The sequence below is a fragment of the Scyliorhinus torazame genome, chromosome 12, assembly GCF_047496885.1.
Source record: "Scyliorhinus torazame isolate Kashiwa2021f chromosome 12, sScyTor2.1, whole genome shotgun sequence".
In the NCBI taxonomy this organism is placed as follows: domain Eukaryota; kingdom Metazoa; phylum Chordata; class Chondrichthyes; order Carcharhiniformes; family Scyliorhinidae; genus Scyliorhinus; species Scyliorhinus torazame.
Window position 1 is genome coordinate 25,643,040 of NC_092718.1, and position 27,209 is coordinate 25,670,248.

Consider the following 27,209-nt stretch of genomic DNA (forward strand, 5'->3'; position numbering starts at 1 on the left):
GAAGCCACAATCAGATCAGCTATGATCTTATTGACCAGCAGGGCAAACCTGAGGGGCCGAATGGTCTACTCCCGCTCTCAAGTCTCGTATATTTCAACAGGAAACAATGGATCAGCAGTTAACTTTCTCCTGTTTCTTAATTTGGAAAAGTGATTCCAATTATAGTGCCCTAACCATTATTCACCTCAGATTAGCTAATACTGTATTTGTCATTGTACATTACTGCACCAGTTACTTACTTATTATATGTTGCCTTGATATGGACTATGTGTAGATCTTCATACTTTTTGTTTCCCCAGCGCAGATGACTCTCTTGTCCTGGCATTGGAGGTAGGATACTGTGAGCAACACACGAATAATAAAATAATAATAATTCCACACTAATAATAAAAACTGCATTTAAAATCCTGTTTGACAATATTATCACATTTAAAAAATATATTTTTATTCTCCTTTTTTACATTTTGCCCCAAATTTACACCCACCAACAATAAACAATAATCAGTAACGAATGCAATGTCAATCCCCATACCAATGACATCCTCCCATCAAACCCCCAAACATGTTAACATAAACAAATAACAAAAAGGAATCAGGAATCATCCGTAGTCACCATTAACACATACAGTCCCCCTCCACCCAATCCTCCCAACCGCCCCCTCACTAATGTTCGACGTAATCCAATTCTCGAAAGTGCACAATGAATAACGGCCATGAATTGTAGAACCACTCCACCCTTCCCCTCAGTTCAAATTTGACCTTCTCAAGAGTCAAGAATTCCAGCAGGTCCTCCCGCCATGCCAGGGCACAGGATGGAGAGGTTGATCTCCATCCCAACAGGGTCCGCCTTCGGGCGATCAACGAGGCAAAGGCTCGTTGATCCAGACATCTGCCTCCGCACCCGTTTCCAACCCCAGCTGGTCCAACACCCGAATATGGCCTCCCGAGGGCCGAGGTCCAGTTTCACATACACCACTTTAGAGATTACCCTAAAAACCTCCTTCCAGTAATCCTCCAGCTTCGCACGAGGTGGAGGTGTTCATCCTCCGGAGCACCTCACACCAGAACCCCGCCTCCATACCCTCTCCCACCTCTTCCTCCCACTTTGCCTTGATCCCATGCAGCGGTGCATTTTCCTCTTCCAAAATAGCCCCGTAAACCGTCGACACTACCCCTTCTCCAGTCCCCTTGTCGTCAGCACCTCCTCCAGCAATGTGGAGGCCGGCTCTACCGGTAAGCTCTGCATCTCCTTTCTGGCAAAGTCTCGAACCTGCATGTATCTAAATATTTCCCTCTGCTCCAGCCCATACTTCGCTCCTAGCTCCTTTAATCCTGCAATCCGACCCCCAAAGAAACAAATCTTTTAGTGTCCTAAATCCATTCGTGCTGGCGAGACTGCCTCCAAATTCTCAACAAAGTTATTACTACCGGAGTCTCTGAATATTTCCCCAGGGCCGTTGGGACTGACGCTGTTGCTAGCGCCTTCAATCCCAACCCCCTACAAGCAATGTCATCACTTTTATCAATATCCAGTTCTATGAAATGCAGTGTTGAGTCGTCTGCTCTACTTACAAAGGCCATCGAGGATCAGCATCTTTCCTTGTCCTTCATGGTGAAACCCGTTGGCCTGAGAAACTTCAAAATTCAGTACCATAGAATTCCTACAGTGCAGAAGGCCATTCGGCCCATTGAGTCTGCACCAACCCTCCGAAAGAGCACCCCACCCAGGCCAATACCCCTGCCCTATCCCCGCAACCCCACCTAACTTCCACATCTTTGGATATTAAGGGGAAATTTAGCATGACCAATCCACCTAAAGCACATACCTGGACTGTGGATGAAAACCGGAGAAAACCTACGCAGACACGGGGAGAACGTGCAAACTCCACACAGTCACCCAAGGCCGGAATTGAACCCAGGTCCTTGGAGTTGTAAAGCAGCAGTGTGCCACCATGCCACCCCATTTTTGACTATGACCAAGCTTTGCCTGTTTAATTGCAGTTATTTGAATCTTCTGATCTTTACAATAACTGACATGCTGTGAAGAATCTGTAAGCATGAAGTGAATGAGAGTTCTATGACACTCACCATAAAGCCAGGTGGAAAAGGTGAGAGTGAGTCACACAATACAAATTTGAGCTAAATTATTTTAAGTTCCATCAGCACAGAATGGTTTTGCTCTATGCTTACAAGATGCAACAGCAAATTCCTTACTCTGTTCTTCCCAAATATCCTCATCTTAAGGAATTGATTCCTGCTGGACTGGTGTTTCACAGGTAACCTTCCAATTCCTTACGTAGAGGATCATTCTCCATACTAGCGGTTTGGCTAAATGAAAGCACATTCACTTAAATGGTAAGTAAACAGAGCTGTGATACAAATCAGCCATGATTAAATTGAATGGCAGAGAACGCTCAAGGGGCCGAATGGATTACTCCCAATTCCTGGCACACTCATCTCTGAATCAGAATCCCACAGAGGAACTTAACCACATAATGTAAGCTGTACTTATGGAGAAGCTGAATTATAAGAGGTACTGTCTTCTGGATGAAATTTTAAATCAGGCTGAACTGCCTGTTCAGGCGAATATTAAAGATTTCATGGCACATTTCAACAGATGTGCAGGGAGTTCGCTCTGTTCCGTGGGAAACATTTCCCCCTTACCAAATGCCACCCAAGCAGATTAACTGGTCATTATCCTGTTCTTTTTGGAAGATCTTGCTGTGTACAATTTTGATTGCTGTGATTGTCCACGAAACAGTGACGGCAGTTCATAAGTAATGTGTCAGCTATAAAGCAATTTGGTGTACTCTCAGCACAGACTATAAAGACCAACTCTTTCTTCTTTAGAAAGTGAATATCAGCAAGCCATTTGAACAAGGGAGAAATCAGAGTAGAGTCCAATCCTTTTCTCACTCAATGTCACATTCAAAAAAGGGGCGATACAGAGTGAGCCTGGCTAATTTTTCTGTTCTCCGGAGTCTGGAAAGCAACTGTTGGGCTGCCTGCTACAGATCTACAATTGTACAGCATTGAATGGAGGGTATCTGAAAAAGCTCTGTACAATTCCAGACAGGAACACATGAGCACTTTATGAGCGGTTCAAAGCCAGACTGAGCATTTTGAAGACTGCGTGAACCAGTCCAATTTCTAACACACAAACAGGATCTGATACCACCTGGAAAGCCAGAACATTTTCCTTGCGGCCTTTATCGAGATCCCGGGTGAGATTCTCCGTATGGGAGACTATGGGCGAGGTTCTCCCAACGTGAGTCTAAGTGCCGACGCCGGAGTAAAAACCGGAGTGTTTTACTCCGACATCGGCGCCCGTTCCCAGACCCCTATTCTCCTCTCTCTGTGGGGCTAGCAGGGGCGTCACGCGATTTTAGGGGGGCGGGGCCTCGGCGTGGCGTCAGAGACCCGGCGCAGCGTAAAAGACGCGGCACCTTGGGTCCCGCGTATGCGCAGTTGGGCCGGCGCCAACTACCGCATGCGCGGTGGCCGTCCTCCCCCAGTCCGACCCGCACAAAAATGGCGCATGGATCCAGGCTCGCTGGCGGAAGAAAGGAGGCCCGCCGACAGAGAGGCCGGCCAGCCGAACGCTGGGTCCCGATCGCATACTAGGCCACTACGGAGGGCCTCCCCGGGGTTGGAACTCCCCCCCCCCCGCCCCCCCCACAGGCCGCTCCCAGCCCTTCAAGCCCCAGGTCCCGCCGGCCCAAGAGCAGGTTACAACGGCGCCGGCGGAACTGTCATTTTCTTTGCCTGCCGCTCGGCAGAATCGCCGCTTGCGGCGATTCTCCGAGCGGCCCAGTGCGATTCGCGTGGCGCTGGTTTCGGGGGGTGGGAGAATCGCGTGCGGGGGTCGGGGCGGCGTGGCGCAATTCGCGTGGCGCCCCGGCGATTCTCCCACCCGGCCCGGGGGGGGGGGGGGGGGGCTGTGTAGAGGAGAGGGGGGGAGAGAATGCCGCCCTATGTTCTCCCACTGGAGGAAAATTGCAACCGATTTACATTACCCGTGGGATCGTAAATCACAAAGCAATTCTGTATCCCTAACTGTGCAACATTCCTGTAATTTTGAGTGGGCAGCCCGATAGCGAAGTCCTGTAGCTGGCCACGCCCGCATAGCAGTCCCCCACCCCCAGAATGCCTGAGTGACCCCCCCCCCCCCCCTGCCCCCAAGCACAGGGGTGACCGGACCACCCCCCTCCCCCAGGACTCCCTTAATGTAGGGATACCCTCCCCAGGGTCCCCCTTAATAGGGAAACGTCCCCCACGCCTCTGCCAGGGACACCCCCGCCCCCCCCCCCCCCCGAGACCCTCTGAATAGGGAGATTTCCCCCCCCCCACCAGGGGCCAAGTAACCCACAAAGTTCTCTAATTAGAGGAAGCCCCGACCCCCCCCACAAAGACCTTCTGACTAAAGGGACCCACCACAGAGACCCACTAACGAAAGAGACAAGGGGAGTTATCCCCTTGGCCAACTGCGAGCCCACCTTGAAATGCTCACGTTTAGTGAGACCTGTTTTAATCCCGTTCCACGTGATTCGTGGCCCTGGCGACCGGAGAATCACCTAGGGCCTGAGATTAGGGTGCTGGGCCCGCTAAATGGATGCAAATCGGTCATTAAGATTCATTTACATCCTTCCGCTGGCACGCAGGCATGGAACTTGGATCATGTGGTGGGTCAGAGCATCGAAAACAAATCGGCACCCACCGATGCCCGACGCCGATTTTACAAATCTCCGTCCCATCGGGAAATGTACTTCAGGCGTCCCAGGAGGGAGAATTCACCCACCTGTCTCAGAAAACAGGATATTCCCATTTATTTTTCAAACATCAGAATTTCTGGTAGCCACTCCTGAAATTTAACTGTCAGGTTCAAAATTAGACATTTGGTTCCCCCCAATATCAAGTTTAAAACAGTGCAGCTGATAAAGGAGGTGAATTACCTGAAATCTGCTGAATGCCTGGCATGTGTTAGCTCTGTAGAGTTGCTCTCCTCTGCTACCTCTTGAAGCTTCTGTGAACCTGTGTGTACCAGACGGCACTGGCTCTCCACTGAACTAACATGAGAACCGGGAGAAGAAAACATAAACCAAGTTAGCATGAATATAAATGAAACTCCACACAGTAAAGATTTAAGCAAAGAAAATAGATTGAATTTACTTAAATTACTGCATTATTCAGAAATCACACCATCGCCGTTTCAGGGTGAAACTTTACCCCATCTCTATGCTCCTACTCTACAGACTCCAGGATTCAAACCTGCTACTTTGCTTAAGGACATGTCGGTCAAACATTGTCCTTCTTTATATCAGTCCTGAAAACTGCTGCATTATCAAAGGTGCTGCCTTTTGGGAAAGATCTTGGATAAGACTGGTTTCTTCAAAACCAATGCCTGCAAATTCCTCTCCAAGTCACAGGTTCGATTCCCACTTGGGTCACTGTCTGTGCGGAGTCTGCACGTTCTCCCCGTGTCTGCATGGGTTTCCTCCGGGGTGCTGCAATTTCCTCTCACAAGTCCCGAAAGATGTGCTTGTTAGGTGAATTGGATATTTTGAATTCTCTCTTTGTTTACCTGAACAGGCGTCGTAGTGTAGCGCCTATGGGATTTTCACAGTAACTTCATTGCAGTGTTAATGCAAGCCTACTTGTGACACTAATAAAGATTATTATCCTGACTTGGAACTATATCACCGTCCCTTCACTGTCACTGTGGGCAGCACGGTAGCATTGTGGATAGCACAATTGCTTCACAGCTTCAGGGTCCCAGGTTCGATTCCGGCTTGGGTCACTGTCTGTGCGGAGTCTGCACATCCTCCCCGTGTGTGCGTGGGTTTCCTCCGGGTGCTCCGGTTTCCTCCCACAGTCCAAAGATGTACAGGTTAGGTGGATTGTCCATGATAAATTGCCCTTAGTGTCCAAAATTGCCCTTAGTGTTGGGTAGGGTTACTGAGTTATGGGGATAGGGTGGAGGTGTTGACCTTGGGTAGGGTGCTCTTTCCAAGAGCCGGTACAGACTTGATGGGCCGAATGGCCTCCTTCTGCACTGTAAATTCTATGATAACACCAACCGCTATGGGTTTACCTACAACACCTGAACGGCAGTGGTTTAAGAAGGCGGCTCACCACCACCACCTCGGGGTCAATTTGAGATAGACAACAAATGGTAGCCTAGTGAACGATGCCCTCGACCGTGAAATAATTAAAAATGTGTATTAACGGTGCCATAGCTCAATTATTAGGAGAACAGGGAGGGTCTCCATGTTTTGGCTAGCATTCCTTCTCAAACATCATCAAAATCAAATTAATTGGTCATTTAATAACTACTTGCATTAGTTTGCATTTTTTTGAATTAAGAATAAGGAAATCTGAGCCAGGAGAAGATTAGAAGGGTTGGCCAAAGGATTGATCAGAGATAAGTTGGAGAAAGGCAAGAGCTTCAGAGACTAAGTTCTAAGAGTTAGGATTGAGATGGGTGGCTGAAGGTGCTGTAACTAGCGATGGGGCAAGTGGAAGGGTGATGTCTGGACATGTTTAGGAAGGGATGAAGAGATGGCAGCAGATAGCAGAAAAAGAATTAGCCTATTCTTTGGAAGGATTTATTGATAAAAACAATGCTTAGAGAGCAAGAACTAGATCAGTTAGGACCTCGGAGTTTGAAGAATGCGGGACAGTATACTTTTGCACTTTTGTACAAATCTGAATTTATAACAGATGAGAAAATTACTTTCACATAGGTGGCATCTTTCATGACTGCAGGACATTACAAAATTACTTTACATCAATTGAGTATATTTTTGAAGTCACCAATGTTGTAATCTAGGAAACGCAGCAGTTTATTTGCACACAAAACAATATAATCTTGTACTAACGGCCAGATGATCTGTTAAATCCCGCCCCAGGACTTGAGCACAGACGTGGCTGACACTGCACTGTTGGCAGTGCTGCCTTTTGGGTGAAACGTTAAATCGAAGACCCGTCTGCCTACTCTGGTGGATGGATGTAAAAGCTCATGTGGCAGTATTTCAAAAAGAGCAGGGGAGTAATGCCCGGTAGTTTAGCCAATATTTATTCCTCAATATTTATGTCACAAAAATAAATTATTTGGACATAGTTTTTTGTGGGAGCTTGCGTGCATGAGCATGAATTGGCTGTTGCATTTTTCCTACATTATAACAGTAGGTTAATTAGCTCTAAAGTGCTTTTAAGACATCTGGTGGTTATGAAAGATGCTATGTGACTGCGAACTATCTTTGAAGTAATTACGGTAAAATCAGCAGACACACCCGAGGGAGTGTGTTGATGGAAGTAGAAGCATTTGAAGTGAACAGGAAGAATGTGCATGGGTATCCATAGAATCCCTACATTGCGGGAGGCCATTCGGCTCATCGTGTCTGCACCAACCCTTGGAAAGTTACCTACTTAAGCCCACACCACTACCCTATCCCCTTAACCCAGTCACCCCACTTAATCTTTTTGTCACAAAGGGGCTATTTTTTAGCATGGCCAATCCACCTAACCTGCACATCTTTGCGACTGTGGGAGGAAACCGGAGCACCCAGAGGAAACCAACGCAGACACGGGGAGAAAGTGCAAATTCCACACAATCACCCAAGGCTGGAATTGAACCCGGGTCCCTGGAGCTGTGAGGCAGCAGTGCTAACCACCGTGCCACCCATGGGTAGAGTGTGGGGAGGCGAGTGAGTTGCTCATTTGCCGAGAGCCAGTACAGACACGAAGATGCAGGTCACTGGAATCGGAAACAAAAACAGACAAATGCTGGACAACCTCAGCAGGTCTGACAGCCTCACCTCTGTGGCGGGAGAAAGAAGGGAGCCAACAACTCCAGTCTGGATGGCCTACTTGTGACATAAAGAATATTATTATTATTAATGCTGGTGCAGACACGATGGGCCGAATGTCCTCCTTCTGCGCCATGGGGATTCTGAATTTAGAGATTGGGAGCGGGCTAACGAGGTGCAGTGGCCATCACCAAGGAGAAGGTTCTGGGGAAACTGAAAGGTCTGAAGGTAGATAAATCACCTGGACTGGATGGACTACACCCAAGGGTTCCAAAAGAAATAGCTGAGGAGATTGTGGAGGCATTGTTGGTGATCTTTCAGGAATCACTGGAGGCAGGAAGGGTCCCAGAGCACTGGAAAGTGGCGAATGTAACATCACTGTTTAAGAAGGGAGGGGGGCAGAAGACGGTTAAGCTGGCTTTGGTCACTGGTAAGATTTTAGAGTCCGTTATTACAGATGAGATCACGGAGTACTTGGAAGTGCATGATAAAATAGGACTGAGTCAGCACGGCTTTGTCAAAGGGAGGTCATGTCTGACAAATCTGTTAGAGTTCTTTGAGGAGGTAACAAGGAAGTTAGACAAAGGAGAACCAGTGGACACAATTTATTTAGATTTCCAGAAGGCCTTTGCCTCCTATGTGCCGCATAGAGGATTGTTAAATAAGTTAAGAGTTCATGGTGTTCAGGGTAAGATCCTGGCATGGATAGAGGATTGGCTGACTGGCAGAAGACAGAGTAGGGATAAAAGGGTCTTTTTCAGCACGGCAGTTGGTGACTAGTGTGCCTCAGGGGTCTGTAATGGGATCTCAACCTTTCCCAATATACATTAATGATCTGGAAGAAGGAACTGAAGGCACTGTTGCTAAGTTTGTAGATGATACAAAGATCTGTAGCGGCACAGGTAGTATTGAGGAAGCAAGGGGGGGTGCAGAAGGTCAGGCAAGGAGAGTGGGCAATGAAGTGGCAGATGAAATACAATGTGGAAAAGTGTGAGGTTATGCACTTTGAAAGGAAGAATTTAGGCATAGACTATTTTCTAAATGGGGAATGCTTAAGAAATCAGAGGCACAAAGGGACTTGGGAGTCCTTGTTCATGATTCTCCTAAGGTTAATGTGCTGGTTCAGTCTGCAGTTAGGAAGGCAAGTGCAATGTCTGCATTCATGTCAAGAGGGCTAGAATACAAGAGCAGGGATGCACTTCTGAGGCTGTATCGCAATCTAAGATGGCCACCTGCAAAGGACCATGGGAATTATGGCCAACCCAGGACTCAGACAGATACACAGCCTATGTGTATCTAAAACACAGGTAACCAGACCTGACCGAAACCCCCGCTCGTTTACATTTCAATGGCCCATTTTCCCAGGACAATAGAACTCCAATCAAGCAACCGGTACAGCCACAGACTGGTCGGCGCCACTCCCCTTACTCAGAAAGCACAACTGCCAAGGTCAATGACCGCTAAGGACCCGCCCAGCTACCAAGGCACCCACCCCTTTATTGGCCAAAATCGAAGAGAGTGATCAGAGCCCTGTCGAACTATTGGGTCCAAGGTTAAGGACCGCCCCAAAGAGCGCGAAATCCCAGAGGGACAAAAGAGAACACAGCCATGTGTTGTGTCTCTCTTGAATCCGGCCTGTGCCACCCAATTGCAGCAGGAACAGCCAGTTAAGTTCAAGACCAACAATTGCTACCTGATGGATGAGCCCAGCAGAGACAGAGTCACTTTCTTCGAACCAGCCAAGTGAAATCCAGATAAAGGCCTTTATCCATTTGCACAGTGCCGGTCACCCTGAAGTTAAGTATAGGCTATTACAGGTGATAGGTGTCATAGATTATCATAGAATTTACAGTGCAGAAGGAGGCCATTCGGCCCATTGAGTCTGCATTGGCTCTTGGAAAGAGCAGCCTACCCAAGGTCAACACCTCCACCCTATCCCCATAACCCAGTAACCCCACCCAACACTAAGGGCAATTTTGGACACTAAGGGCAATTTATCATGGCCAATCAACCTAACCTGCACACCTTTGGACTGTGGGAGGAAACCGGAGCACCCGGAGGAAACCCACGCACACACGGGGAGGATGTGCAGACTCCGCACAGAGTGACCCAAGCCGGAATCGAACCTGGGACCCTGGAGCTGTGAAGCAATTGTGCTATCCACAATGCTACCATGCTGCCCTAGGTGTAGTTTAACTCTTAGTAGATATTGTGTTTGCATGTTGAGATAACTCTTGTGTATGTAAATAAACCATCTTTTGAACTAACTAACTGGTTGTATGGTCATTTGATTGATACAAGGGAAAGGCTTGTGGTTCACCAAGATAAATAAATAGAGCAAAAGCTGTATAAGGCTCCGGTCAGACCCCGTTAGGAGTATTGAGAGTCGTTTTGGGCCCCATATCCAAGGAAGGATGTGCTGGCCTTGGAAAGAGCCCAGAGGATATTCACAAGAATGATCCCTGGAATGAAGAGCTTGTCGTATGAGGAATGGTTGAGGACTCTGAGTCTGTACTCGTTGGGAGTTTAGAAGGATGGGGGGGATCTTATTGAAATTTACAGGATACTGCGAGATCTGGATAGAGCATACGTGGAGAGGATGTTTCCACGAAGGAAAAACTAGAACCAGAGGACACCATCTCAGACTAAAGGGATGATCCTTTAGAACTTCTTCAGCCTGATGGTGGTGAATCTGTGGAACTCTTTGCCACAGAAGGCTGTGGAGGCCAAATCACTGAATGTCTTTAAGATAGACGTAGGTTTTTGATTAATAATGGGATCAGGCCGTACCAGCCTCCCCGAACAGGCGCCGGAATGTGGCGACTAGTGGCTTTTCACAGTAACTTCATTTGAAGCCTACTTGTGACAATAAGCGATTTTCAATTTTAGGTGTTATGGGGAGAAGGCAGGAGGATCGGGATGAGAAAAATATCATAGTTTCATAGAATTTACAGTGCAGAAGGAGGCCATTCGGCCCATCGAGTCTGCACCGGCTCTTGGAAAGAGCACCCCACCCAAGGTCGACACCTCCACCCTATCCCCATAACCCCAACCAACACTAAGGGCAATTTTGGACACTAAGGGCAATTTATCATGCCCAATCCACCAAACCTGCACATCTTTGGACAATGGGAGAAAACCGGAGCACCCGGAGGAAACCCACGCATACACGGGGAGGACGTGCAGACTCCGCACAGACAGTGACCCAAGCCGGAATCGAACCTGGGACCCTGCAGCTGTGAAGCAATTGTGCTATCCACAATGCTACCGTGCTGCCCATATCAGCCATGATTGAATGGCGGAGCACTCAATGGATGGCTCGAATGGCCTAATTCTGCTCCTAAATCTTATGGTGAAAGGAACTGATTTGGGATTGAGGGCAGGCGACCTTCCTCAGGCGGTGACTGACTTGACCAAGTGGAACTGAATGGGGGGGCTGCCGTCCCCATGGAAACGCGGCCCACCCGCCTTCCCGTCCGCACAGTGAGGGCGCCTCCACTCACCAGCCGCCCGGAGCCTGCAGCAGCCTCCGACCCAGCCACCTCAGGACACCCTGTGTCCCCAGCATCGTTAATACAGGGGTGTGTTCATGATCCGGTCCACTTTGCTCAGGGTAGGCCCACCAGATCCCCTGCTCCCGCCAACACAGCGCGGGGTAGGGGGGTCTGCCACAACAGATATATATTTATTCATTCTTTAAGACATAAAATGCAACGTAAAGTAACGGAGGAAAATATTTATGTATTTCAGATCCCTTTTACACCAATTCCGGTTCATATGTACGCATTTATCCTGAAGTATTTGACCTGAGCGCAAACAATCCCCCCCCCCCCCCCCAAATCATTTGGTACTGTCCACGACCAGGGTCCGACTGTTCTATTTATTTATAGGGGACGCATGAAGAATTTCCAATGGATTATGCCACAGTTCTCAGGTGTTCCGTGCTGAGGTTGTCTCGTGGCATTTATTTAGACGTTCTGCCAGTGTGAGATGATGATGGCATTGCGGCAGGTGTTGATTGCGGCGGTGCCGGCGCCTGCGCCTGGGTTCTCCCTCCCCGCCCACCTTTGGTGGCGGTTCCTGGTGCAAGATGGCGGCGGCGACTTTGCGCCGCCTTCCCGCGCTCGGCGGCCGGGCTTTGGGGGCTGGCGGCCGGCAGGGGACGGGGCGGCCAGGCTCGTGGCTCCATTCCGTGGCGGGCGGCCCAGGCCACACCCCGAGGCTGGAGGATTGGCAACGTTGCGGCGCGGTGTGCCTGCAGCGTGCGGCCACCCTGTCGCGGGAGAAGAACCCGATGGAAAGCGCGTTCGCGCAGCTGCTGGAACAGGTGAGGGTGCGCGCACGGGGACGCGCATCCGAGTGCGCGCGAGCTCCTCACTCAAGCTGGCGGTGCAGGCATTCAAATATTACATCTTTCACTTAGACCATGGGCTGCAGGGGTTGCACCCTCAAATATTTATTTACCTGTAACTTTGCCCATTGAAAGTCAGCAGATCTGAGTCAAAGACCAGATCCGAAACGTTACCACCCTTTTCTCTCCACAAATGCTGTCTGACCTGCTGAGATTGTCCAGTATTTTCTGTTTCAGATTCCAGCATCCACAATAATTTGCTTTTATTTTGAGACAACTTTTCCACGAGTACCCATTTCAGGTCAGTCTTGCCTCAGTTGGTAGCGCTCACTTCTGAGGCATGTACATATTACATAAGGGGGCGGGATTCTCTCAGCCCACGGCCGGGCCGGAGAATCCCCGCGACCGGCGCGAATCGCGCCACGCCGCCCCGTCACCGGCCCGCGATTCTCCCCCTCCGATTCTCGGCCCAGGATAGGCCGAGCAGCCGTCGTAAAAAACCCGAGTCCCGCCGGTGCTCTTCACACCTGCACTCAGCCGGCGGGACCTCAGCGTGGAAGGGTCCGGGGGCGGCCTGGTGGGGGGGGGGGGGGGGGGGGTGGTCCAGTCCGACCCGACCCCGGGGGGCGGGGGGTGTCCAATGTGGCCAGGCCTGCGATAGGCGGGCTGGCCTCTCTGGCTGGGGGCCTCTCTCTGTGCCGGTCCCTGTAGCCCTGCGCCACGTTAGGGCAGCACAAGTGGATAGCACGGTGGCTTCACAGCGCCAGGGTCCCAGGTTCGATTCCCCGCTGGGTCACTGTGAGGAGTCTGTATGTTCTCCCCGTGCCTGCGTGGGTTTCCTCCGGGTGCTCCAGTTTCCTCTCTCAGTCCAAGGACGTGCAGGTTAGGTGGATTGGCCATGCTGAATTGCCCTTCGTGTCCAAAAAAAGGTGAGGAGAGGTTATTGGGTTACGGGGATAGGGTGGAAGTGATGGCTTAATGTGGGTCGATGCAGACTCGATGGGCCAAATGGTCTCCTTCTGCATTGTATGTTCTATGTTGCGTCAGGGCCGGCGTGGAAAAGGGAGCCACTGCGCATGCGCGCGTTGGCCCCGGGGCCACTGCGCATGCACGGACCCCGCGGCGCCCAGTTGACACCAGGATCAGCAGCTGGAGCGGTGTGGATCGCTCAGTGCCGTGCTGGCCCCCTGTAGGGGCCAGAATTGCTGTTCCTGAGGATGTGTTGACGCCGTCGAGAAACGCGACAGTGTTTCCGATGTCGTCAGCACTTAGCCTCAGGATCACACCATCCCGCCCAGAATCTACAGTGCAGAAAGAGGCCATTCGGCCCATCAAGTCTGCACTGACACTTCAAAAGACCACCTTGCCTAGGCCCGCCCTGTAACCCCATCCCAAAGGGCAATTTATCCTGACCAAATCCACCTAACCTGCACATCTTTGGAATGTCAGCAGGTTCTGAGTTCAATTCCCACTCTGGCGCAGTCCCGAAGGACGCTGCGCTCAGATGGGACACTAAACTCATGTAAATGCTCCTGTGGCACTATTTTGCAGCGGAGCAGTGTAATCCATGCCAGGCAATGACAAGAGAGAATCTAACTATCACCTCTTGACTTCAATATCATTACCATCGTTGGATCCCCCACTATCAACATCCTGGGGGTTATTTGACCCGAAACTGAACCGGACCAGCTTTATAAATACTGCAGCTACAAGATCAGGTCAGGCTGGGAATTCTGCACTGGGTAACTCACCACCTAATTCCCAAAAACCTGTCTACCAAGGCACATGTCAGGAGTGTGATAGAATACTCTCCACTTGTCTGGATGAGTACAGCTCCACAACATTCCAGAAGTTTGACACCATCCAGGACAAAACAGCCTGCTTGAATAGCACCCCATCCACAAAAATGCATTCCCTCCAGCACTAATGCACAGTGACAGCAGTGGGTACCACCTACAAGATGCTCTGCAGGAACTCACCTTAGCTAGCACCTTCCAAACCTACAATCGCTACCAGACTCCTGAATTACCCTCTTATAGACTGAACTGATCTCTCTACGCATCTTTACTGTTGTAGCACTATACTCTATGCTTTACCCGATGTCTATGTCCATGTATTTACATTGTGTATTTATCGTATGTCTTGTGTTTTTCATGTATGGTACCATCTGCCTGGACTGTACGCAGAACAATACTTATCACGTGACAAATCTAAATCTCGAAGGACAAGAGCAGTAGACACATGGGCACATCAATGCTTGCAAATTCTCCTTCCGAGTCACTCACTATCCTGACTTGGAAATCACCGTTCCTTCACTGTCAGCTGGTCAAAATCCTGGAACGTCCTCCCTAACAGCATTATGGGTGTACCGACACAGGGACTGCAGGGGTTCAAGAAGGCAGCTCACCACCACCTTCTCAAGGGTGATTAGGGATGGGCAATAAATTCTGGTCTAACCAATGACACCCATATTCTATGAATGACTAAAACAATGGGGAGTGATCCTTGGGGTCCTGACCAATATTTCTATGTCAGCCAAATGTCACCCGATCAATATTGCATTGCTGTTTACGGCAATTCACTGTATGTAGATTAGCTGCCACAATTTCCACTCTGCAAAGTACTTCAAAGAGTACTTAATTGGCTGTGAAAGCTTTGAGACATCTGGTGGGTCATGCAAAGCAAGATAGAGATACAAGTCATTTTTTCAAGAAAGTGGTTCACCGCTACCTTCTCCAGGGCAATTCGACAAGGGAAAAAATCCTGGCCCCACATCCTGTTTAAGAATTTATAATAATTTGAGGAATAATCTGGGCAAGCATTCCAGCTGTGCAATCGGAAGTGCCCTCTTTCAGATGAAATGTTAAACCTTATGTCCTCTCAGGTAGTTGTAAAAGATCCCATGACAGTCCTTTGAATGACAAAAAAGTTCTCCCTGGTGTTCTGACCAATATTCAACCCTCAACCAACACCATTGAAACAGATTATCTGCTTGGTGCTTTTTATGGTAGATTGCAGTGCACACATTGGTATTTCATATTGTACACCAGTGACTTACTTCAAAAGTACTTAGTGGGTATAAATCACTTGAACAAAGAATAAAGAAAAGTACAGCACAGGAACAGGCCCTTCGGCCCTCCAATCCCGTGCCGACCATGCTGCCCGTCTCAACTAAAATATTCTACACTTCCTGAGTCCGTATCCCTCTAATGAAATGAAATGAAAATGAAATGAAAATCGCTTATTGTCACAAGTAGGCTTCAAATGAAGTTACTATGAAAAGCCCCTAGTCGCCACATTCCGGCGCCTGTTCGGGGAGGCTGGTACGGGAATCCCATACATTCCCATCCTATTCATGTATTTATCAAAATGCCCCTTAAATGTCACTATCGTCCTTGCTTCCACCACCTCCTCCGGCAGCGAGTTCCAGGCACCCACTACCCTCTGTGTAAAAAAACTTGCCTCGTACATCTCCTCCAAACCTTGCCCCTCGCACCTTAAACCAATGCCCCTTAGTAATTGACCCCTCTACCCTGGGGAAAAGCCTCTGACTATCCACTCTGTCTATCCCCCTCAATTTTGTAGACCTCTATCAGGTCGCCCCTCAACCTCCGTCGTTCCAGTGAGAGCAAACCGTGTTTATTCAACCGCTCCTCATAGCTAATGCCCTCCATACCCGGCAACATCCTGGTAGATCTCTTCTGCACCCTCTCTAAAGCCTCCACATCCTTCTAGTAGTGTGGTGACCAGAATTGAACACTCCAAGTGTGGCCTAACTAAGGTTCCATACAGCTGCAACATGACTTGCCAATTCTTATACTCAATGCCCCGGGCAATGAAGGCAAGCATGCCGTATGCCTTCTTGACTACCTTCTCCACCTGTGTTGCCCCTTTCAGTGACCTGTGGACCTGTACACCTAGATCTCTCTGACTTCCAATACTCTTGAGGGTTCTACCATTCACTGTACATTCCCTACCTGCATTAGACCTTCCAAAATGCATTACCTCACATTTGTCCGGATTAAACTCCATCTGCCATCTCTCCACCCAAGTCTCCAAACGATCTAAATCCTGCTGTATCCTCTGACAGTCCTCATCGCTATCCACAATTCCACCAACCTTTTTCGTCTGGAAACTTACTTATCAGACCAGTTACATTTTCCTCCAAATCATTTATATATACTATGAACAGAAAGGTCCCAGCACTGATCCCTGAGGAACACCACTAGTCACAGCCCTCCAATTAGAAAAGCACCCTTCCATTGCTACTCTTTGCCTTTTAGTTCTGTATCTACCTTGCCAGCTCACCCCTGATCCCGTGTGACTTCACCTTTTGTACCAGTCTACCATGAGGGACCTTGTCAAAGGCCTTACTGAAGTCCATATAGACAACATCCACTGCTCTACCTGCATCAATCATCACTTGGGCCATCCTGAGGTCATGAAAGGTGCTATATGGGCAGCATGGTGGCGCAGTGGGTTAGCACCACGGCCTCACACCGTCGAGGTCCCAGGTTCGATCCCGGCTCTGGGTCACTGTCCATGTGGAGTTTGCACATTCTTCCCATGTTTGCGTGGGTTTCGCCCCCACAACCCAAAAATGTGCAAGCTAGGTGGATTGGCCACGCTAAATTGCCCCTTAATTGGAAAAAATGAATTGGGTACACTAAATTTGAAAAAGAAATGAAAGGTGCTATATAAATGCAGGTTCTTTTTTTTTTTCCTTTTCAATTTTGTGCAAGGCAGCACAGTGGTTAGCACGGTTGCTTCACAGCACCAGATCCCAGGTTCGATTCTTGGCTTGGGTCATTGTCTGTGAGGAGTATGCACGTTCTCCCCGTGCCTGCATGGGTGTCTGCCAGGTGCTCCAGTTTCCTCCCACAGTCCAAAGATATGCAGGTTAGGTGGATTGGCCATGCTAAATTGCCCTTCGTGTCCAAAAAGATTAGGTGGGGTTATGGGGATAGGGTGTAGGTGTGGAACATAAGTGGGGTGCTCTTTCCAGGGGCAGACTCGATGGGCTGAATGGGCTCCTTCTGCACTGTAAATTCTATGTTGTATTGTGTTGAGCACTGTGATTATGAGCAGATCTGTTTTAGTGATGTTGGTTGAGGGACATATTATTTTCAATATGTATTGATAACGTGACTGTGGAATATTTCTTTGTAATAATATAATTTGTTCACAAGGGTATAAAGTAAGTATAGTTGCCATAGTCCCAGAAGATCATAGGCTACTTTCCCCTTTGAGGGGGAGAGCTGACTGGTGGGGATTTAACTTGAGGATCACCACACCTCAGACGAGGAACCAATGGGGGAATCTGTGGGTGCAGCCAGAGGATATTGGTAGGGTGTTGAACGGATACTTCATTTCTGTCTTATTCCAGGAGAATGTGGAGGTAGATATAGAACTCTGGGAGAGAAACTGAGGTCCTTGAGCAAATTATCTTAGGAAGTGTCAAGGTATTGGAGGTGTTGGTAGGCTTAAAAGTAGACGAAAAAGTGGATGAATTGTGTCCCAGGAGTCTGTGAGAAACGAAGCAGGAGATTGCAGGGACTGTGACCCAAATTTTTAATTGCTCTCTGGCTTCGGTGGAGGTGCCAGAGGACTGGAGAACAGCTAATGTTGTCCCACTAATAATAATAATAATCTTTATTATTGTCACAATTAGGCTTACATTAACACTGCAATGAAGTCACTGTGAAAATCCCCTAGTCGCCATACTCGGGTGCCTGTTCGGGTACACTGAGGGAGAATTCAGAATATCCAAATCATCTACAGTACGTCTTTCGGGACTCGTTGAAGGAAACCGGAGCACACGGAGGAAACCCACGCAGACACGCGGAGAACGTACAGACTCCGCACAGTGACCCAAACTGGGAATCGAACCTGGGACCTTGGCGCTGTGGAGCAACAGTGCTGACCACTGCTACTGTGCCGCCATATTTAAGAAAGGTTGTAGACATAAGCCAAGGAACCACAGATGAGTGAGTCTTATGTCAATGGTTGGGAAACTGTATTACAAAGGCGAGGATCTATCTCCATTTGGAGAGGCAAGGTTTGATCAGGAAAAGTCAGTATGGCTTTGTGAGAGGGAGGTCATGGCATGCCCAACAAATTTGATTGAATTTTTTGAGCATATGACCAGGTGTGTAGATGAAGGTAGTTCAGTAGATGTAGTTTACATGGATTTCAACAAAGCCTTCGGCTAGGTCCCACACGGGAGACTTATAAAGAAGGCAAATGCACATGGGAAACAGGGTAACTTGAGAAGGTGGATTCAAAATTGGCTTAGCTGTAGGAGACCGGGTGATGACTGACAACTGCCTTAGTGACTGGAAGCCAGTGTCCAGTGGCATACTACAGAGATCTGTGCTGGGTCCCCTAATGTTTGCCATTTATATAAATGACATGGATGACTATGTTGGGGATAGGATCAATATGTTTACGGATGACACAGAGATTGGCCGGGTGGTTAACAGTGAGATTGAGTGTCTTGGGTTACTGGAAGATGTAGACAGAATAGACAAATGGACAGAAAAGTGGCTGATGGAATTTAACCCTCAGAAGTGAGGTGATACACATTAGAAGGAGTAATGTGACAAGGAAGTATTCAATGAATAGCATGACACTGGGAAGTTCCGAGGAACAAAGGGGCCTTGGCATGTTTGTCCATAGATCTCTGAAGGCAGAAGGGCAGGTTAATAGGGTGGTGAAAAAGGCATATGGGACACTTGCCTTTATCAGTCGAGGCATAGATTACAAAAGCAGGGAGGTCATGTTGGTGTTGTATAGAACTTTGGTGAGGCCACAGCTAGAGTACTGTGTGCAATTCTGGTTGCCAAGTTATAGGAAGGATGTAATTGCACTGGAGGGGGTGCAGAGGCAATTCACCAGGATGTTGCCTTGGATGGAACATTTAAGTTATGAAGAGAGGGTAGAAAGGCTTGGGTTGTTTTCACTGGAGCAGAGCAGACTGAGGGGCGACCTGATCGAGGTGTACAAGATTATGAGGAGGATGGACAGGGAGCAGCTGTTCTGCTTCGTTGAAGTGTCAGTTACAAGGGGGCACAAATTCAAGGTCAGGGGCTGGAGGTTTAGGGAGGATTTAAGGATAAGCTTTTTTACTCGGACGGTCTGGAAATTACTGCCTGGGAGGATGGTAGAGGCGGGTTGCCTCACATCCTTTAAAAGTACCTGGATAAGCACTTGGCACGTCTTAACATTCAAGGCTATGGGCCAACTGCTGGCAAATGGGATTAGGTAGGCAGGTCAGGTGTTTTTCATGCGTCCGTGCAGACTCGATGGACTGAACGGTCTGTTCTGTGCTGTATTATTCTGTGATTCTCAAGGTTCAGAAGGCGAGGCCTTCATGAATAACCTCAGCCAGTACGGGAAAGGTATAAATCCCTGGCGGATACAGTTTAAGCATCGACGATAATAATTAATTTACCTGTGCTAGTACAGTTAACCCTGTTGTGAAAATTATTCATGGCCCTGAACACCAATCTCTAGTGTGAGTTAAATAACCACCGCATTACCAACAGAATAGAAAAATAGTTTGCTTGTCTTCTACTGATTAATCACCATGAGGACAAAGTATACTTGTCTTTTAAAACGTTATGCCCGGTGTGGTACAATACTACCTGTCTATCAGGTTTCATCTTTGTATTGAATTATTTGTTGGGACGGTGGTATGGGTGCTGTTATTGGCCTCTGTGCCCCTGGGCCAGAGAGAGTTTTGGGAGTGGGGGAGGGTTAGGAATCTTAATTGTACGGTATTGCTGTTTGTCATACTATAATTTATGGTGAAAGTGCCTAAAAGCGAAAACTATCAAACTTGGCTGTGATTGCTTTCACAGTCAAAAAGCTTTCTGACATTGCATGACTAGATGCACACTTGAAGAATGACTGCACAGATGAGGTATGAGAGGACCACCATTGATTCAGTCTTAACAGAAATAGAGAAAACAGGATTTTTTAAAAAATGACTGATTAAATTACCAAGGGCAGGTAACGTGAATTTTGACTCCCAAGTTGTAGCAGCATGAGTCCTACACTTAACATTTCATAGATAGATAGAATTTACAGTGCAGAAGGAGGCCATTCGGCCCATCGAGACTGCACCGGCTCTTGGAAGGAGCACCCTACGCAAGCCTACACCCCCACCCTATCCCCATAACCCATTAACCCCATCCAACACGAAGGGCAATTTTGGACACTAAGGGCAATTTAGCATGGCCAATCCACCTAATCTGCACATCTTTGGACTGTGGGAGGAAACCGGAGCACCCGGAGGAAACCCACGCAGACACGGGGAGAACGTGCAGACTCCGCACCGACAATGACCCAAGCCGGGAATCGAACCTGGGACCCTGGAGCTGTGAAGCAATTATGCTAACCACCATGCTACCGTGCTGCCCTCAAGATTTGAACCAGGAAGATCACTAACTTTGTAGTGATGTTGATGCCAAACATTTGTTTTCAGGTCCAAATGCCGTGAGTGCACCCTGAATCGTTCTAACGATTTCTAAGTTTTATCCTGCTTGTTGTGAAACGTGTAGGCTACGTTTTAGGAAAATTTAATGTTCAGCCCCGACCAAGTTCCTGAAATACCGGTGACTTCCCTTAACGTTTTGTAGGTAGAGCTGGAGAAAAGCCTCTACTCTGATCACGAGCTCCAAGTCTTTGAAGATGAAGAAAAAATTCGTTGGAGGCAGGCAGAGGATTATGATTCGGAGGAGGAAGAGGATGTTGGCCAAGACATTGTGACTGCCCAAGATCTGGAAGACATGTGGGAACAGAAACTCCGACAGTTTAGAGCTGCTGATAGAGAACAAGGTATGTGTCTTTTTCTGTTCATCAGTATTCAATCCGAAAGTGCTCCAAGCTCTATGTGCTCATTGCACACCACATTTTCGGCCAGGGATGCAGCATATTCCATCCAATGTTTTTCTTTGATTGAAAATGAATTGCATTTGAATCAGATTCCACAGTTTATTTTTCCTTATCGTTACATGGTCACCCATTTCCTACTTCAACTCATTTTTCCAGAGCCTTCAAACTTGTAGTAAGTGCTCTTCCCTCTAGTCTTTCCGTCCTCCATATAATCCTGACGCTTTTTTTTCATTCCTCTCCGTGTCTGCTCTTTTCACCCTTGGGTGGTAGGGCAGGAATGTGAGGGATGATAGAAAACATCTAGTAAATCGGAATTTATTCTTGGAATTTTCAACATTCACATGTTGGAAGGTTTGGACTTTTAGACATTTCTTAATTAATTATAGTTTGTGGGTCAATTCCTTGACTTAATTATAATAATCTGTGTATTCATTTGTCTTCACAAATTGATCTAATCTCCAAGAATTGCCATTTTGATGGGCCGTTTTGTATCACCAAACTCACTTGTCTCCATTGCAGTCTTAACCCTTCTGATTGTCCCGGAATAAATTAGTGTGGCCCGGGGTGCTACTTGGCTGCCGTGTCATGTGCTGCAGCAAGGCCGAGAACCTTTGCCATGTTTCCGTAATTAAAAGTAAAAGATTGTCAGGTAGCCTGCTTGTATTGGAGAATGCAGTTGAATAAGACTCATGATGTACATTCGCATCTTGCTGAGTGTGGCAAACTTTAAATTGCAGCCTCACTGATCTTTAACATTTATTGCCTTGGGTAGAAGGCTGCAATATCGTTGAATTTCGCCATAAAGTTCCTGCTGGAATGCAATTTTGAATTGAAGGAACTTTCAGCATTCGCTATTTGTATGTGTCTCAGGACTCGGTTTCTGGTCAAGTTACACATCATAGAAATCACGGAATCCCCACAGAGCAGAAGGAGGCCATTTGACCCATCGAATCTGCACCGTCCCTCTGAAAGGGCACTCTACCTAGGCCCACTCCCCGCCCTATCCCCGTAACCCCACCTAACCTGCATATCTTTGGACACTAAGGGGCAATTAGATTGGCCAATCCACCAAACTTGCACATCTTTGGACTGTGGGAGGAAACCGGAGCACCCGGAGGAAACCCACGCAGACACTGGGAGAAAATGCAAACTCCACACAGACAGTCACCTGAGGCCGGAATCGAACCTTGATCCCTGGCGCTGTGAGATAGCAGTGCTAACCACTCTGCCACCGTGCCCCTGTATTAAAAGCCTTCTAAAAGGCTTTTCTGAAACACGGGGTTGAAGTTTTGTTTTCAACCAGCCTCTGTTGTCAGCGTGGTGGAATATGTTTGCTAGAATTGTACTGTCCATCATTTGTAAACTCAGTGGACAAATTGTAAAAACTTATTTGGCTTTTAAAACTGCGTGTGACAACCACAACCGCTTCAATTTTATTTTTTCATTCAAATGTTGTGAATAATACATTGAAGCAAGGGTTTCATTTATTAGAGAGAACAGTGACGGCAGGGACACTCAAAGGGCTCTGATCTTATGTACAGCTTCAAAAGCAGCCTTTCTAATAATTATTGAAAATCTAAAATGTCTGTTACATTTGTAAATAGAGTCCCATCCTTTCACATTTTTCGTCCGAAGTGTATTAGCTTGTACTTTCCCAATAGTTTCATTGTTGGAATTTATGCAAGAAGCAAACCCCCCCTGAGGTTTATGGTGGAATTCTGAACAAAGCGATAGGAGGTGGAAGAGCATACAACAGCATACCAGGAGCATAAGAAGGACAGCAGATAGGAAAACAAGGCTCCACTGAGTCTCATTGATGCATCTTTTAAAAACTGAATATTGTGAGTTCCCCAAGAGCTCAGTGAGCAAAAAAAACTGCGGTTTGGAACTGAGCCATAGAGACTAGAAAAGTTCCAGTTGTGTCGGCCCCTTGAGCTAAGTTAACTATTTAACTTCTCTGTCCCTAAGTCAAGAGAGAGATAGCGATTCCGTGGGATCCTGCGCCTGAATCCACAGCAGTACACAAGTGGATGTTGGCAGATTAGACTTTCCTACAATGTACTCAACAATTGACTTATCTTGACACTCACTGTCATATTTCAGAAAGAATAACCACTTGGACAAAGGAATGGAGGGTTTCCAGTGCTTGTGAAAATACCTCAGCAACAGCCAGCACCCTCTGGAAGAATGAGCAAAAATTAGAGGAGGAGAAAGCATTCATTTTCTAACAGTGTTTGGTAAAATAAACCTCCTCGCTGAAGTGGAAAATCTTGATGTTTAGTTTTAAATGATGGAATTGGAAGTTCAATAATGATAAAAGAATATCAGTTCTCAGGAGGAAAATTAAACTATTCGTGATTTATTTAATGCGAATACACCTTTCCTCGATTGGAAAACAAATCTAGAGATGAAGTTGCTGAATTGTTTCTGAAACTGCGTCGTTGGTCGCCTGGACAATTATTCAAACTGTCAAAATGTGATTTTCTACCACTCTCTTAGAAGCTGACAAGAAGGACGACAGGTCGACATTGAACAGGCGATTGGACGAGAAGCTGACATTACTGGTGAAAGAAAAAGTGGGAGATGAGGAGATCTGGTTGCTGCCACAGAGTGAATGGAAACCAGGAGAAACCATGAGGCAGACTGCAGAGCGCACCCTGTCTGCACTATCTGGTAGCAGCTTTTGTGGTAGTTTTTTATAGGAAATATTCTGTTCAGTTAGAATCACAGTATGAGACAGCACAGAAAGAGGCCATGCAGTCCACCGTGCCTGGGCCAACGCTTTAGCAGAGCTATCCAATCAATCCTATTCCCCGGATCCCTCCCCCAAAGGCCTGTAATTCATTTTTCCTCCTCCAACATTTATCCGATTTTTCTTTTGAAAGTTACTGTTGAATCTGCTTCTGCCATCCTCTCGAGCAGTGTATTTACACAACAACTTGCTGTTTTTATTTTGTTTAAAAAGGGCTTGACATGTCGCTTTTGTTTCCTTTGCTAATCGGATGTCTTTTCTCCTTTAATTATATCTATTCCTGATATATTTATATTTGCTTTTTCACAATAATGGTCGCTTTTTGGAATGTCGCTTTTTAATTATTTTTTCCCCACCTTTTAAATTTTATAGGAAATGAATTGCAAGCTGCTTTTCTGGGCAATGCTCCAGCTGGTTTCTATAAATACAAGTATCCTAAGGCCATGAGGACTTCCGACACTCTGGGGGCCAAAGTGTTTTTCTTTAAAGCCTTGCTGGTGAATGGAGACCTGAAGGCAAGAAGGAAAGGAGACTATGTATGGGTAACTAAGAGCGAACTGAAGGACTACCTCAAACCAAAATACTTGCGGCAAGTTAATCGCTTCATCTTTGATACTGCGGCAATGTACCCGTAAAAGTTCATTTTGTTAAAATGGCATCATTGTGAAAATTAAATTATGCGATGAAGTTTCTCCCACGTCTCTCAAATAAAATTTTGGACATTTCCTGAATCTTCTGCTATCTTCCAATTAAGATCAAAACTCTAATTGGGAATGTCCTATGTTCAAAACCTGGTTTGTACTCCATTATTGTCATTGGGATGTTTTAATTGGCCTTGGTTAGGAAGGGAAAAATCAACTTGGAGTCCTTCTGTGCATTAACTATGTTGTGGCCTCTTGCTGGAAAGTATGCATATGGGAATCAGTTCAAACACATGATCAAACTTGGTATGTAGCCATTTAGGGAAGGTTTGCTCTTGACTGTTGAATTGGACCCGGTAAGGAATCAACACAATGGGAAGGAAGGCAGACAATTGGAGGGTGTGAGGGTTGAAGGAATCCCAACTCGAAGACGCTGTTCCCTCTCTTGTTTGCCTGTACAAAGCTTACACTGAAACTGATAGTCAGAGAGTGCCCATCCCTGACCTAGATTTGTCTGTTCCCAACCAGCAAAATCCTGGGCCTTGAGACTAGTTTCAAACCCGAAGCTGATTTTTAAGACCGACAGATTGTTTAAATATTGTGGACTGAATTCTCCGCCCCGCCGCGCCACATTTCGGCCCCGACCCGCCGGCGGGATTCTCCATTACGCCGGCCGGTCAATGGGGTTTCCCATTGTGGGGCAGCCCCACCCCGTCCAGAAACCCCCGGGCGCCGGCAAAACGGAGCTTCCCGCCGGCGGAGAATCCCGCCCTATATCTTTGGCAAATCATGAATTTTGAATTTAAAAATGGATTTTAGGCTGGAGGTTGCAGGTCAGGTTACTTTTATCTAGAGTTCACCCAATGCTTCCAGATCCCATTGAGTTTTAAGAAAATTATTGTTTGGAATTCATATCACTGCCCACGACAATAAGCACACCCTGAGATCAATGGAAATCAAAGCATGCATTTCTCTGTCCAACATATATGTGTAGATTTACAGGGTTTAATTGAGAATTCTTGCTTACTGGAATGTATCACCTACTTCATGACATGGAAAATGTCTTTACTCCATCAGATTGAAATTCTGCTCCCAACCAAAAGGTTAATTTACTTAATGTTAAACAGAAAAATGAGCCGTATTTAGTACAAATGATTACAATAATTTGCTCAACTTCTCCATCTCAAAATAAGGAGACACTGCACCTACAACTTTCAATATAAACTGGATTTTTGATAGAGGACATTCGGTTATTACATGGTGAAACACTACCACAGAGTCCAGTACCTCTGCTGATTCCAGACTGACTGCAAAGCCAGAGAAAGTCAGCTGCAGATACACCATCCAAATCCTTTCAAGGTATAATGAAAGGAAAGATTTTTAAAATCTATTTCTCTCAGCTGTACTGCAATTACAAAGAGTGGCAGAATTAATGTGGAATGGCTTGATTCATATTTGAATACCATGAATAATCTGTTATAGATAGCCTCTCGTCCAATGAGAGTGGTAACAATCGAGTCAAGCAAAGTTTCCGAACTGACCTGTTTCTGCCAACTCTGAGCACCATTCAACTTTCAGAAATAGCTGCAGCAGCTTTGACCAGCAAGACTATTTTAATGAAAGTATCATAGATATAAAAGCATCAGTTCTGTTGCACTAATATCAACCTCTCAATGCTTCAAGATTCTGGTACATTTTGCCCACCTCCACACTCTTACTTCCATTAAGATCTTGGAGCATTATTGGACTGAATCCACCAGCACTACCAGTCATATTAGAATATGGCAGATTAGAAATAACAAATTGAGGGAATGTATGTATCAAGGACAAAGCAGCCTGCTTGATTAATATTCCTTCCACAAACATTCACTCCCCCTGCCCCCCCACCACGAGTAACAAACAGTGACAACAGGATGCACTGCAGGAACTCACCAAGGCTCCTTAGGCAGCATCTTCTAAACCCACAGCCACTACCATCTAGTTGGACAAGGGCAGCAGACACCTGGAAACACCAACGAAAGAGAAAATGCTGGAAAATCTCAGCAAGTCTGGCATCTAGGGAGAGAAAAGAGCTAAGCTTTGACAAAGAGTCATCGGACTCGAAATGTTAGCTCTTTTCTCTCCTTACAGATGCTGCCAGACTTGCTGAGATTTTCCAGCATTTTCCCTTTCGTTTCAGATTCCAGCATCCGCAGTAATTTGCTTTTTTACCTGGAAACACCACCTGGATGTTCCCCTCCAAGTCATTCACCATCCTGACTTGCCATTCCTTCACCATCGCTGGGGCAAAATCCTGGAACGCTCTTCCTAACACACTGTGGGTGCACCTACACCTGAGGGACTGCAGAGTTCAAGAAGGCAGCTCACCACCACCTTCTCAAGGGCAACGAGGGTTGGGCAATAAATGACCTAGCCACACATCCTGTATCTGAATTTTTATAAAGTTATGGAAATCAGCTGTAAAATGTACCACTGAAAAGCCATTAAAGGCTAAAGAAAATAACCTATTCTGCACGAGCAGTTAGGGGGAACTATAATTAAAAGAAGGCGGAGGTGGGGGTAAAACATTTGAATTGCAAGCATTTTTTGCTTTGCACTACTATGCTTACATTTACTGATTCAAAAATCTTCTGTCTCTTTTAATATCTTCACTGAAGTTCTTGTTGTGTGGTCCTGGTCTGTCTCAAAAGACTAAACCTTCAGTTGGATTTTCTTTTCTTCTGAAGTGGTTGAGATTTATGAGTACTGCAATTTGCAGT

General features: G+C 46.9%; 2 protein-coding genes across 3 annotated transcripts in view; one reads left to right on the forward strand and one right to left on the reverse strand.

The window, feature by feature from the left end:
• The window catches only part of mrps11 (mitochondrial ribosomal protein S11), a 47,871-nt gene extending 36,432 nt beyond the window's left edge, over window positions 1–11,439 (reverse strand). The window contains exons 1-3 of the mRNA XM_072470574.1: window positions 11,312–11,439; window positions 4,953–5,066; window positions 240–338 (exon numbers count right to left, since the gene is read on the reverse strand). Coding sequence (XP_072326675.1) covers window positions 240–338; window positions 4,953–5,066; window positions 11,312–11,376 — 278 coding nt within the window. The 5' untranslated portion in view covers window positions 11,377–11,439. The remainder of the gene's footprint in view (window positions 1–239; window positions 339–4,952; window positions 5,067–11,311) is intronic.
• Window positions 11,440–11,871: 432 nt separating this feature from the next.
• On the forward strand, window positions 11,872–24,540 carry mrpl46 (mitochondrial ribosomal protein L46). Of its 2 annotated transcripts, none has more exons than XM_072470572.1 (4): window positions 11,872–12,135; window positions 20,802–21,000; window positions 23,557–23,733; window positions 24,182–24,540. In XM_072470572.1, the coding sequence occupies exons 1-4, from the start codon at window positions 11,899–11,901 to the stop codon at window positions 24,442–24,444; spliced, it is 876 nt and encodes a 291-aa protein (XP_072326673.1). In that variant the 5' UTR covers window positions 11,872–11,898; the 3' UTR covers window positions 24,445–24,540. The 2 variants fall into 2 exon arrangements, with proteins under 2 accessions (XP_072326673.1, XP_072326674.1); XM_072470573.1 differs by having other exon boundaries at window positions 11,875–12,135; window positions 23,557–23,730.
• Window positions 24,541–27,209: the final 2,669 nt, after the last annotated feature.